The sequence below is a fragment of the Mobula hypostoma genome, chromosome 1 (genome assembly GCF_963921235.1).
Source record: "Mobula hypostoma chromosome 1, sMobHyp1.1, whole genome shotgun sequence".
Classification (NCBI taxonomy): Eukaryota; Metazoa; Chordata; class Chondrichthyes; order Myliobatiformes; family Myliobatidae; genus Mobula; species Mobula hypostoma.
The window spans coordinates 188653895-188667383 of NC_086097.1; the positions used below are offsets into that span (position 1 = coordinate 188653895).

The following is a 13489-nucleotide window of genomic DNA, read 5'->3' on the forward strand; positions in this document are numbered from 1 at the left end:
TCTTTTTTGGAATATACCTGTCTTGCACATTCCTCATTTCTCGCATAAACTCCAGCCACTGCTGCTCTGCCGTCTTTCCCGCCAGTGTCTCTTTCCAGTCAACTTTGGCCAGTTCCTCTCTCATGCCACTGTAGTTTCCTTTACTCCACTGAAACACCAACACATCAGATTTTGGCTTCTCTTTTTCTAATTTCACAGTGAACTCAATCATGTTATGATCACTGCCTCCTAAGGGTTCCTTCACCTCAATCTCTCTAATCACCTCCGGTTCATTACACAATACCCAATCCAGTACAATCGATCCCCAAGTGGGCTCAACAACAGGCTGTTCTAAAAAGCCATCTCGCAGACATTCTACAAATTCTCTCTCTTGAGATCCAGTGCTGACCTGATTTTCCCAATCTACTTGCATGTTAAAATCCCCCATAATTATCATAACACTGCCCTTCTGACAAGCCTTTTCTATTTCTGGTTGTAATTTGTAGTCCACATCACTGCAGCTGTTTGGAGGCCAAAAATAATGGCCATCAGGGTCCTTTTACCCCTGCTATTTCTTAGCTCAACCCATAAAGATTCTGCACCTTCCGATCCTATATCACCTCTTTCTAATGATTTAATATCATTTCTTACCAATAAAGCCACGCCTCCCCCTATGCCTACCTTCCTATCCTTCAGTTACACCGTGTATCCTTGGACGTTCAGCTCCCAGAGACATGCATCCTTTAGCCAGGTCTCAGTGATGGCCACAATATCATACCTGTCAATCTGTAGCTGTACAACAAGATCATCCACCTTATTTCTTATGCTGCGTGCATTTAAGTACAACACCTTAAGACCAGTATTTGATACTTTTCGCTTTGATTTCACTGCAACTTCATTGCACTGCAACTCATCCCAATGGCTACAAATTTGCCCCAAGACCTGCCTGACTTTCCTGACATCTTTACTGCTCACTACCTTAGATTTATTTCTGTTTTCCCCTTCCTCCGCTCTATCATTCTGGTTCCCATCCCCCTGCCAAATTAGTTTAAACCCTCCCTAACAGCTCTACTAAACTTTCCTGCCAGGATATTGGTCCCCTTTGGGTTCAGATGTAACCTATCCTTTTTGAACAGGTCATACTTCCCCCAGAAGAGATCCCAATTATCCAAGAATCTGAAGCCCTGCCCCCTACACCAGTCTCTCAGCCACGCGTTCATCTGCCTGATCCAACTATTCTTGCCCTCGCTAGCACGTGGCACAGGTAGCAATCCCGAGATTACTACCCTGGAGGTCCTGCTTCAACACATTTAATGAGATATAGATGCAAACCTACAAAAAGTAGAATCTTTTGCAACTTTATGTAATAATATTAACTACTTGTAACTTAATGACGTCCTTAGTTTGGTAATGATTATACTGTGCACAGAAACTGGTTAAAAAAAAAGTCCAAACATTTTACTTAAGTCCTTTAGTTCAGAAAAGGATTATTCATCTGATTATTCTGAGGCAATTTCAAATCCTATGCAGAAAGTTGTTACAATATGTCTAGGAATGAGGTTTCTAGGGTGCTACCAAGAAACCAAGTGCAAATTTTGGTTGAAATAGTGCTAGCTAGGTTACAAAATCAAACATTCATTACAATGTACTTGTAAATTCATACATTTAAAAGTCTTCCTTCAACAAACATAAATAGTTAGTTTAATAAAGTATAATTAGTTATTCCTATTTTCCATTATGCACGGCCAGAGGAAGTGGTGCTAGTAGATACCACACCAATGTTAAAGAAATACAATGAACAGGTAGGGAATGGAGGGATGGTGACCCTGTGCTGCACATATGCAGTTTAAAGTGGCATCATGGTCAGCACAGATACCATGGACTGAAGAATCTGTGCCTGTGCTGTACTGTTGTATGTTCTATAAATATAAAACTGAGAACTTGGCATTATTTTTTATTACAGCTAAAACCAGACTGATCACAAAAATAAACAATCTTAATTGTGATGTCTAATCATTTATCTATGAATAACCACATTTTAAATCACTGAAACTCACTTAAAGAAAACCTAAACTGAATCATTTACTTTCATTGGTGCACATTAAACAGTTAGTTCAGTTACCTTTAATAGGTTAAAAACCTTTAACTCATCCCAAAATACTCTCCTCAGTCACCATTTTTGCGACAAGATGTACAATATGCATAACTTTAGATTATGGTTATGGATCATGGAAATTTTGAATCATCCTTGAAGAATATGCTGTAAACCAATTTAGCCTATCTGAAACCAGTGTAAACCAGCCAGCAATTATAGGCTCCGTTTTTTCAGCACTTTGTGTGTGCTTCTCAGTTTCTTTTTAATTTAGGTTAACCAGAAACATAAATAATTTTTGAAGGGAAAATATTATATTTAGGTTGGAATATTGTAGATTCTCATTCATGCTTTCCTGGTGTCTACTTTCCAAGCTTTGCTAATGAAGACAGGCAACATTAAAAGTCCAATTTTTGGCTGCATTCAGAGCTGCAGATGAAAACAAAATATCAAGCTATTTTTGCAAAGTCACCAACAAGTATATTAGCAGAAGTTTGGAAAATGTCACTTGAACAGAACTTCATAAGCAGATTTAGGTTTCCACTTTAATCAACTCAAAAACCCTTTCTGTTAAACTTCACCTAAAATCAATTTGTGAGTTAAAGTTAAGCTGAAGATGCATCTACCCGTTTAATAGTCCTCCTATGAAATGCATACCTAATCCAGATAAGGGAATTGTAGAATTCAGGGTCAATAGATTCCAGATCTTTAATTGTGAGCTTTTTGTTCAACATACGTTTGTAGAACGGTAGTGAGAATCCGGTGTCAATAAATTTTCCATGGAAAAGCGCCTACAAAAAACACAAATTTGCATTGTTGTTTAATGAAGAACATACATACTGATACGCTAATTTGGATACAAAGTCATAAATCCAATCTTATTGGTGCAAAATAGTATTAATTAAACAAATCTATGGGCAATTAACTTTGACACTCTTTTTGGAATATTGGGATAATACTTCCTCCAAGTGAATCACAACCTCATTATGATTTGGAAGCTTGTGTGCCTCAATGACCCGGAAAGCTATAAACAACAGAAAATCTGCAGATGCCAGAAATACGAGCAACACACACAAAATGCTGGAGGAATTCAGCAGACTAGCTAGGCAGCATCTATGGAAAAAAGTACAGTTGACAATTCGTGCCAAAATCCTCTGGCAGGACTGGGGGAAAAAAAAGCTATGTCCAAGTCAAGTCACTTTTTATTGTCATTTTGACCATAACTGCTGGTAGAGTACACAGTAAAAACGAGACAACTTTTTTCAGGACCATGGTGCTACATGAACAATACAAAAACTATACTGAACTATGTAAAAAACGCAAAGCTACACTAGACTACACAGCTACCCAGGACTGCATAAAGCGCACAAAACAGTGCAGGCATTACGATAAATAATAAACAAGACAATATGCACAGTAGAGGGCAGTAAGTTGGTGGCAGTCCAGGCTCTGGGTATTGAGGAGTCTGATGACTTGGGGGAAGAAACTGTTGGCTGGAGCAAAGCTTTATTCTTTGGCTCTTGGTAGGGTCACCCACGCAAAACAGGTCAAAGGGTAGAGGCCAGACTAAGAGTGGCTCACCGGTCCTCCAGGTTCAGCCCAGGGCTAACAACCTTGATTGGTGAAACAAAATTATTACAGAAACAGCAATGAAGAACCCGCTAACATTTGAGTGCATATAGGCAGGAGAATTACAATAGATTTGGGTTCCTATCATTGGAAAATCACACTAGAAAGTAATGCACAGATTTTTTTTCCATTTATTATTTTCATAATCCTGGCAATTTCCCCAAATTGCTACAGTCAGTGAAGTTTTGGCATTCTTGTAATTTAGAGAAATAGAACGGTCCAGTCTCAAAAACAACAGTGAGTTAAGTGTCACAGTAATCTTTTTTTAGCAATGCTAGCAAAAGTACAAATGTTGAGCAGAACACTGAGAATATCCCTCAAAATAAAACCCATGAGATTATTCATCTAGCTGACAGCCAGACGCTGAACTGAACATGTCATCTACAGGATAACATTTACAATAAAGCACTCAGGTTTCCCTCAGATTCACTTGCTTCATTGCAAATACCTTCCCTTGCTTTCCTGATCTCTCGCTCTCTCTCCATCTCAGGAAATAGATTATGTACTGATATCTACAAAACCACAGTAACCTTCACAGCATCTTTTTCTTCTCCATCACTTGCAAGGATACTATTCCCTTCTCTCAGCTTTCATCTCCACCTCATCTGTTATCATGATGAGGCTTTCACTCCATGATATCCGAGATGTCCTGAGTTGTCAGGGGTTGGTAATGGGATCGCTTCTTTTCACATTGTGTGTCAATAATCTGGATGAAGGAATTGTCAGCTTTTTGGCCAAGTTTGCAAACACTAATAAACAGGTGAAAGAGCAGATAGTGTTGAGGAAGCAGGAAGTCTGCAGGACTTGGGCAGATTAATAGAATGGGCAAATAGGTGGCAATGGAATAGCGTAGGGAATTACAGTCGTACACTTTGGTAGGAGTAAAGGCGTAAACTATTTTCTAAACGGGGAGCAAATTCAGAACTCAGATGTGCAAAGGGACTTGAGGGTCCTTGTGCAAGATTCCCTGAAGGTTAACTTGTAGGATAAGGAAGGCAAATGCGATGTTAGCACTCATTTTGAGAGGACAAAACTATAACAGCAAGGATGTATTATATAAGATATAAAAGTAAGACATTGGCCAGACTGCACTTGGAGTACGGTAAGCAGTACTGGGCCCTTTATCCAAGAAAGGATGTGTTGGCATTGGAGAGGGTCCAGAGGAGGTTCACAAGAATGAAAGTGGGAATGAAAGAGTTAACACGTGAAGTGTGTTTGATGGCTCCAACGTCTTATGAACTCCCCAGCAAATTTCCAACTAATTAATTATCTCTATAAACCAGATGCAGGGCCCGTCCTTGTTGTTCAGAGAAAATTTATGTCCAAGGCCCACTCTACGGAATGCCAGGGAAGTTGCACATGTATTGCTTGCATCCGTGCGTGTTTCATGTAAAAGTTTAACCAATTCTGCACAGCCACTCAATCCCACAGCACTTTGAACCATGAATGTTAAAGGACTGAATATCTGTACTAGTGAATTTAATCAATTTAGGCACTATTTATTTAATCTAGCTTAAATTACAGGTACAGTAAATGTTTTCAGCAATTTATCACTATCTTTCTTTTCAGTGAGTAATGACAACTTCTTCAATGATAACATGCTTTGGGATTATCAATTGGGAAAAATACTGAAGTGAAAGCTCCTGCATCCTGAGATTTAAAGTGTTGTACTTCATTGCTCATAAAAGCTGTCGAATCCACTGGCAATCTAGCTCACTGCTATCACACAATTTACCCAGTAGAGGGCATAGAAAACCATTATTCATGGATCAACCTTCAGTTATTCTGAAAACACAATTTGACATTGCTCAATTTCTGCAGAGAAAGAAGAATATAACTCCTTAGCAGTAACCCAGTATTTATTCCATCAACCTAAAATGGATTATGATTTTTTATCCTTACATGTAATTACACAGAGAAGTAGTTTCTATTCAGCGTTTAGATGTTAATACCATATGCTACAATGTAAATTATGCTTCAAATAACCTATCATTAAAGATTTATTCCGCCTTCAAAAAGATGTCTTCCAGGAACACAGACTTAGTACGTGACTAATTAACACTTCTGTGCTTTACAACATAACAGTTCAACTGACTGAAGAATTTTGTACTCACCATTGCAATAAATCGTCCAATAAAACAAAAATAGGATAGGTGATCTGGATTAATCGTGGATGCTGGATTTATCTGCAAACAATAGTTACTCTTTCCAGCATATTCAAAAAGACAGTACATTGGATTTAACACTTCATGCGACAGTAGAAAGAACCATTCTCTGCATAAAGAAAATTAAACATCACTTTTAATCAATGCCATCCCTTGGATTATTTAAACACAAAATAATCTGCAGATGCTGGGGTCAAAGCAACACTCACAACACACTGGAGGAACTCAGCAGGTGGGGCAGCATCCATGGAAAAGATCAGTCGACGTTTCGGGCCGGTCCTGACGAAGGGTTCCAGCCTGAAACATCAACTGATCTTTTCCATGGACGCTGCCCGACCTGCTGAGTTCCTCCAGTGTGTTGTGAGTGTTGCTAGGATTATTTAAAAATATATATTCTGCCAATATTGCTCAAATGGATATTCCACTCCACAAGATCGATTAAGAGCTTAAAAATTTCTCAAATTATAAAATTATTAACAAATTAATTATAAAATTATTAACAGACATGCTAATTCATTTATTGCATTTAAAATACAGTGCAAGTTCCTTTAAATAAAATGGAAATGATCTCTGCTTGCCATATGATAAAGAAAAGGCTTATCTATATTGTTCATAGAATGATAATGAAGTTCTTTCTGTGGACTGCAGCACCGGTAATATAAAATTACCCCATAAAAGGAAGAGAGAAATATTCCTTGCAGCTACAAGTATATTGGTCTAATGTTAGTAGTGGGAAAACTTTTTAAAAGAAGGCCATTGAAACAAGCCATAATTAATTCTCACATGGAGAAACTATTTGTTTTTAAAAGGATAGTCAACAGTGAAATATTAAAAGACAATTAAGTTATTCAACCTGATTACATGACAAAGCAAAATGACAGGCTGATGTTATACATACGGACCATCAGGAGGAATTTAACAAAGTACATTGTATTTTGTTTAGTGTTACTTTGCAAAATAGTGATTTATTAAAATGTTCCTGGTCCTTCTGTCCATTTCCTCACAGATACAACCCCTCCTCCAACGCATATGTTCAAAAAAGATATTGACTCGGGGTTTGCACATTGCAATGCAGAATCTAATGTGAATCATTATTCTCTTTCTTGCTATCCTGAGAACCTGCTGCAAATTCCTTTCTGCTGTTGCAATAGGAATCTGGGTGCAAGAACGTTAATGTGAATCCCTGCCTTGCCCTGGCACTCCTGAAGCAATTTATTGGCCATAGCATGGCGTGAAGATGGTGACTGCTAAAGGATGGCTTTAGGCAGAGCAGGGCAAGCCATATGTCCACTTAGCACTGAGATGTGCTTAAGGCTGCAGCCTAGCAAGCATGGTAAGTTTGGGTATTTCTTGGGACAGGCAGATTCTGCTCCAGTGTGTGCAAGACTAACCAGATTCTATGGTCTCTCATCATATCTTTTCACTCTATTTGAAGGTGCTGCCTCCTCTTCAGCTTTATGCACCCTGGAAATGTATTTGCATTAACAAGCTCAAAGTTGGCACTTAAGGGAGAGTGACAACTTAGCTACAAAATTATCTGAGAGATGGGAGTTGAGGGGTGGTGATGATGAAGGTATAGATTTTTGCCACAGGGTCTTTTAATGCCACGTATCAAGATCATTGTTTTTCTTGCAATATATAAATAGCTTTAACTGAGTACAGCAAGTCCAGTAACATGAAGAGTAAACACAATATGCAAGAGACTTCAGGATACTAAGCTTTGTAATTATGGGAGTGAATACAAAATCTAAGCATCTGTTCTAAATCTTTGCTTATCTGTGGTCAGGCCTCAGCTGAAATAGTTCTGATTGCAGATTCTGAAGAACATTAAGACAATATCTTAAAACAAAAGGCAGTATCTTTTCCCAGGGTTGAAATGTTTAATACCAGAGGCATTTAAAGGTAAGAGGAGGTAAGTTCAAAGGAGATGGATATGGACTATGTAGGCAAATGGGATTAGTTTAGTTGGCCATTTGATTACTAATTTAATTGGTTCTGAAGAGCCTGCTTCTGCACTGTACTGCTCTATCTTCTATGAAATGCAGAGGATCTATAAGAGGTTTACTAAGGTGTCACTAAGTACAAAATACATCAGTTAAGCAGAAAAAAATAGAATTGCTGGAATGGCCCTCTGTAAAGTTATTTTAATTGATCAGGGGTCAAATAGAAAGAAACTATTTTCTCTGCCAAGTGGATCAGATCTCACAGATTTAAAATAATTAGCAAAACAACTAGTGAAGCATGAATTCCTTCATATAGTAGGATGCTTAAAAAAGGTAGAATCAAAAGTCCAAATCAGTTTTCAATAAAAGAAAATCAATATATCTTGAAAAGGATTAATTTGCAGTATAGTATGAGCCTACTTTTTTGTTCTTTTTGGGTTAAAAATATAATCAATTTATTTTGCTCTTAGTTCAAATATATGTTGGAGTATTTAGGATCTTCAGATGCACAAAGAATCAATAATTATTACTTTTTGCTGACCTGCACTGGAAATAAATCCATTTGCAAATATTTGTACTGTAATTACCTGGCCAAACCACCATAATCCAGCCCTTCTTCTCCTCTGAAAATTACATATAATCGCCTTCGAAGGTCATATGGTTTTAAGGCCATGATCTGTTTAAAAGAAATGAATTTTCATGAAACTGTTTAATAGCAGTTTACAGACAGTTGGAATAAATTGTGCAACTTATGCTCACTCTGTTCCTACTTAATTCAATTTTAATTGCACATAAAAATGATACACATTGAATGCAAACTATTATGGTATTCTTTCATATCATTCATAAGGCAATCTCTGATATTTTAAATTAAAGAAAAATTTTTATCCAAACGTCAGCTACTTACACGTCTCTTTATAATACAGGGTGTACAGTAAATATAATTCAAGAGAACCCTTGTGTTGACAAATTTCAGTATCTCCTAGAAAATTCTAATCAGCAATGTCATATTAGCACTAGAAGCTGAATTAGTTTCTACATACAGTCAAATATTGTTTTTTATGAATCATTTTGTTTTCAGCTATTATACTTCAGGAATTGGAGACCCATTGCACTTTGAATGCGGATTATAAATTCCTGTTCCAGACTATTAGCAACCAGGTCAAGTATAGTATAGGTGGGAGGTTCCGGTGACGTCATCGTTCAGAATGGCAGCTTAAATCAACAGCTCCTCCGGAAAAACACATATTTTGCCCTGTTAATCCATCAAATATAAGATCTTTCGAAAATATCTGAATTGATAAGGGGGGCAAGAATGGAGATAAAAAAAAGCACCATTGCGGAGCCTATGGAAGAGAGAGGTACAGCGCGCGGCTCTCCTACACGTGCGCGTGGCGGCGAAGCTGACGCTGGGCCTTGTGCAGGTGAAGCAGCAAATATGATAAGGATTTTGGAAGAGATAAGGGAACTCCAAAAAGATATAAAGCAGCAGCTCAATGATATAAAGTCAGAGCTCGCCAACGTCAATCAGAAAATAGCGGTGGCAGAGACTCGAATTGAGAAGATGGAAGACCATTACTGTGGTCAAACCAAGAAAAGTCTGGCTGAGCAGTTATCCCGAACTGCTTGGGAAATAAGTAAGAGAACCGAGAAAGCAGGGGACAGGAACAGGACGAGTGAAAGATATTAGGAAGAGACTGTCAGTTCTCCGAGGGCAGCCCTCACCTCCTCCAGAAGAGCCATAAGGTTTGGCTAACTTTAAAAGTGCTGATAAACTAAACGGAAGCAAAAGTAGATGGTGATATACCTATCTCTAGAAATACGTGTTATAATGTGGATTTTATATTACTCAATTTAAAAAAATCATTTATTCATTCCTTTTTCCCCACCTAAATGATAATATATACATGGGAGGAATACACAGGGAAATAATTTCTGTGTAATGGGCATAGTTTTTTTTTAACTTACTTTTATAGGTACTTCAGCAGGGGCCCTCAACCCACAGGTAGGAGGGGCTATCCCCCACAGCTAGACTTTTCTTCTAGCCCAACCCAGGGTCATCTAGAGACCCCAGCCTTGGAACCACACCTTCCTTACCATTCTTTTTATTATTCACTTTTCTCGGTTCTTATTTGTTCAGGGTGTAGATCAATTAAGTTATATTCTGCAAATTTCAATGATATACTAACAAATAAATACACTTAGAGTAAGACCATATATTTTGGGCATATACCTCAAGAATGGTTGAAAAGAGATAAGTATAAATATTTAATGAATGTACTGCTGGTGGCTGGTAAAAAGACCCTGACCAGGAAATGGTTATCTCAGGAGAGCCCAACTTTAAATGTATGGATGGAAATTACAATGGATATTTACAAAATGGAGAAGATAACAACATCTGTTAATCATAAGTTTGAACAATTTTATTCATACTGGAAAAATTGGTTTAACTACATAACATCTCACAGGCTTGATTTTATTCTCACAATCAATGAATATGTTGTTAAAAAAAAATCACTCCCTACTCTGTACATAGTTCTCTTCTTTCGATTGTTCTCTTTCCTCCTCTTTCTACAAGAGTATACTTCAGATAAATGTTATGTGGAGATTTGTGACAAATATGATTATATGATATATATGTACAGTATCTGAAATACATCCTATGGAAATGTTTGTTTGATGATGAAATTCAATAAAAAATAAATTACACACAAAAAGTATATTATAGGTGATCTACCCTGACAAAACCTGTGCTATACTTGGCAGAGGAATCTTGGACAGCCTTGCACTCCTGAGGGGTATCATCATTTATGCGGAAGACAGAGGCATGGATGTCTGATTAGTCAGCTTAGACCAGGAGACTTCCAGCAAGATATCACACATGTGCAAAATGGATGTGTCTCCAAAATGGGCGTCGGGGAGGGAATCAGAAATTGGTCCCAGTTGTTCCACACAGATATCCACAGTACAGTCCAAATCAATGGGTGGGAAAAATAATCTATCAGGAAGGGCAAGAGCACAAGACACTGCCAGACAGAGAAGGCACACAAGCTAAAATCTCCATGTACTAGTCTTCTCCTCAGATACATGGTCAGTTCTTTGAATGATTAGTATCTACAACCAATTTGAGTTGGCCAACTGCATGATGAGCAATGCCATGCTCTTTGGCAACTGGCCTATCTGTCCCCTTTACTGTCAGATCTGGCTATCTGAAGGTACTGGGCATATGGATCAGATTGGCTGGAATGGATCAGGAAGGTTAAACAAAAACTAGTTTCTAGAAACAGCATCTCTGCCTGTAACTGGGAGGAACTTGGTCATCAGGTGCAAAATGCTCTCAGGGTTGGTGTACTTAGCACAGGTGTGGCCTGTCCCCTTGCTCCTCTGCCTCAGTAGTCACCTGAGTTGCCTTCCACTTTATCTGGGAGTCCAAGGTAAAACGAGTCAGATAGGTCAAGATGCACAAGTCTCCAGAGAATAGTAGCAAAAGTGTACCAAACGTTGCACTCATCTTGATGACCACCTTCATGTGCGTGGACCAAAGTAGGTGGGCAGTAAGTGTCACTACATGGTGAAGTTCTACCTGCTCCTAGTTTTGAGGAAGAGGCCTGGTCTCTTTGCCATCCAACATCCAAACCTGCTGGACATTGCCACACTACCTCTCAATCATGGAAGAATTCTTCCAAGTAAACACCATTAACCAGAAGTCCATCAGGCAGTGGTCAGTGTAGAACCTCCTGAAGACACTGTGGAACAAGTACACTAAGGGTTCTGTAGGCTTGTTCTCTAATCAAACAGTCCAAACCATCTGGTAGAAGACTTTGTTGCCAGATGTGACCAACAAGCACCAAGACCCCACTTGACTGGCAGTGGAGGGACATGACAATCAGAGCCTTCCTGTGCAGGAAACATATCACTCTCCAATATATGCTACCCTCGGGATGGCTACTGTGAGGAAGAAACAGTCACCCACTTCTTTGCAGACTGCAGATTTGCTAAGAGGGTGTGGAGAAGGATGCAAGGGTCCATTTCCTGGTTCATCCCTAGCAGTTGTGCAACAGCGGGCTCTAATCTGTTCCAGGGATACACACTGAGCAGACAGCAAATGCCCCTGGAAGGCTATCAATAGCAAAGGATGCTCTTTTGTCTTCTTGAAACTTGCTGGTCTTCTAACATAGTGAGACATCTGTAAAGGAATGCTGCAGGCAGGCTCAATCCAGGCTGCAGAGTATGTTTTGCGGTGCACTGATACTCAGTACAGCTAATACTAAGGTTCTGTGGGAAAGACCAAACAGAAAGGGGTGGAGTTGTGTAGGGAACCATTCAAATAGTCTAAAGCAGTGGTCCCCAACCACCGGGCTGTGGACTGGTGCCGGGCCGCAAAGCATGTGCTACCGGGCCGCGAGGAAACAATATGAGTCAGCTGCACCTTTCCTCATTCCCTGTCACGCACTGTTGAACTTGAACATAGGGTTGCCAACTGTCCCGTAATAACCGCGACATCCCGTATATTGGGCTAAATTGGTTTGTCCCGTATTTCCCCTGCTAAGGTAGAGCGTTCCTATGAAACCTTTTGTGCCGAAATGGCGTAAAGAGAAAAAGCAATTACCATTAATTTATATGGGAAAAATTTTTGAGCGTTCCCAGTCCCAAAAAATAACTTAACAAATCATACCAAATAACACATAAAACTGAAAATAAATAACACTAACACAGAGTAAAAGCAAGAATGATATGATAAATACACAGACTATATAAAGTAGAAATATTGTATGTACAGCAGAGTCAGGAAGATGAAGGCAAAACCGATTTGTGTGGGGGGGGGGAAAAAAAAAAATCGGCATGTGCGCATGTCACGCCTGCGCACACAGATGCCCACACAAGGCTTCATGGTCATGGTAGTCTTTCCTGGGGTAAAGTGTCCTGGGATTTGACTGCTACTTTTGTCCCTTATTTGGAAGTGAGAAAGTTGGCAACCCTAACTGTAAAAGACATGCTGAGGTGATTTTAACCCTACTTGAACCCCCCCCCCCGCCCCCCGGTCGGCCGGTCCGCAAGAATACTGTCAATATTAAACCAGTCCGCAGTGCAAAAAAGGTTGAGGACCCCTGGTCTAAAGGGCATATCACCCTATGGAGCCACATCCACTACTAAATATATCGACAATGAATGCATAAATTACTTCTACAGTGTTTCTTCCTTTGTACATGTGTTTTTATGAATAAAGACTACTTCTGAATTAAAAAATAACCACCTCCACATATAATTACTTCAAAACTTGGTCTCTTGCCCACTGTCTGTGACTCTCTGCTGCCCAATCCCATCCCAGATGCAAGGTTAAAGAAACAGGGAAGTGCCAGGGCATCTAGTATGTTGCATCCCTCAGTATTCAACACTCAACATCTTAAAACAATTAGCTTTTCCTGTTTGCATCAGAACCAGACAGCTCTGTCGGATGGTCAAGTCAGCAATGGCCAGTTCCCAAAATGTATATAAAAATGTTCTCATACATCTGTCAACCAGAAAATTCTGAAATGGAGGGGCTTCTGCACAGGACCCAAAGAAGCTGCAGAAGGTTGTAAGTCTAGTCAGTTCCATCTTGGGCACCAGCCTACAAAGTACCCAGGACATCTTTAGGGAACGGTGTCTCAGAAAGGTAATGTCCATTATTAAAGACCTCC

The 13489-nt window shown here is 39.3% G+C and overlaps 1 protein-coding gene across 1 annotated transcript in view; it reads right to left on the reverse strand.

Moving 5' to 3' along the window:
• The window catches only part of LOC134353595 (NEDD4-like E3 ubiquitin-protein ligase WWP1), a 156741-nt gene that overhangs the window by 27723 nt on the left and 115529 nt on the right, over positions 1-13489 (reverse strand). The window contains exons 16-18 of the mRNA XM_063061698.1: positions 8396-8484; positions 5815-5974; positions 2729-2862 (exon numbers count right to left, since the gene is read on the reverse strand). Coding sequence (XP_062917768.1) covers positions 2729-2862; positions 5815-5974; positions 8396-8484 — 383 coding nt within the window. The remainder of the gene's footprint in view (positions 1-2728; positions 2863-5814; positions 5975-8395; positions 8485-13489) is intronic.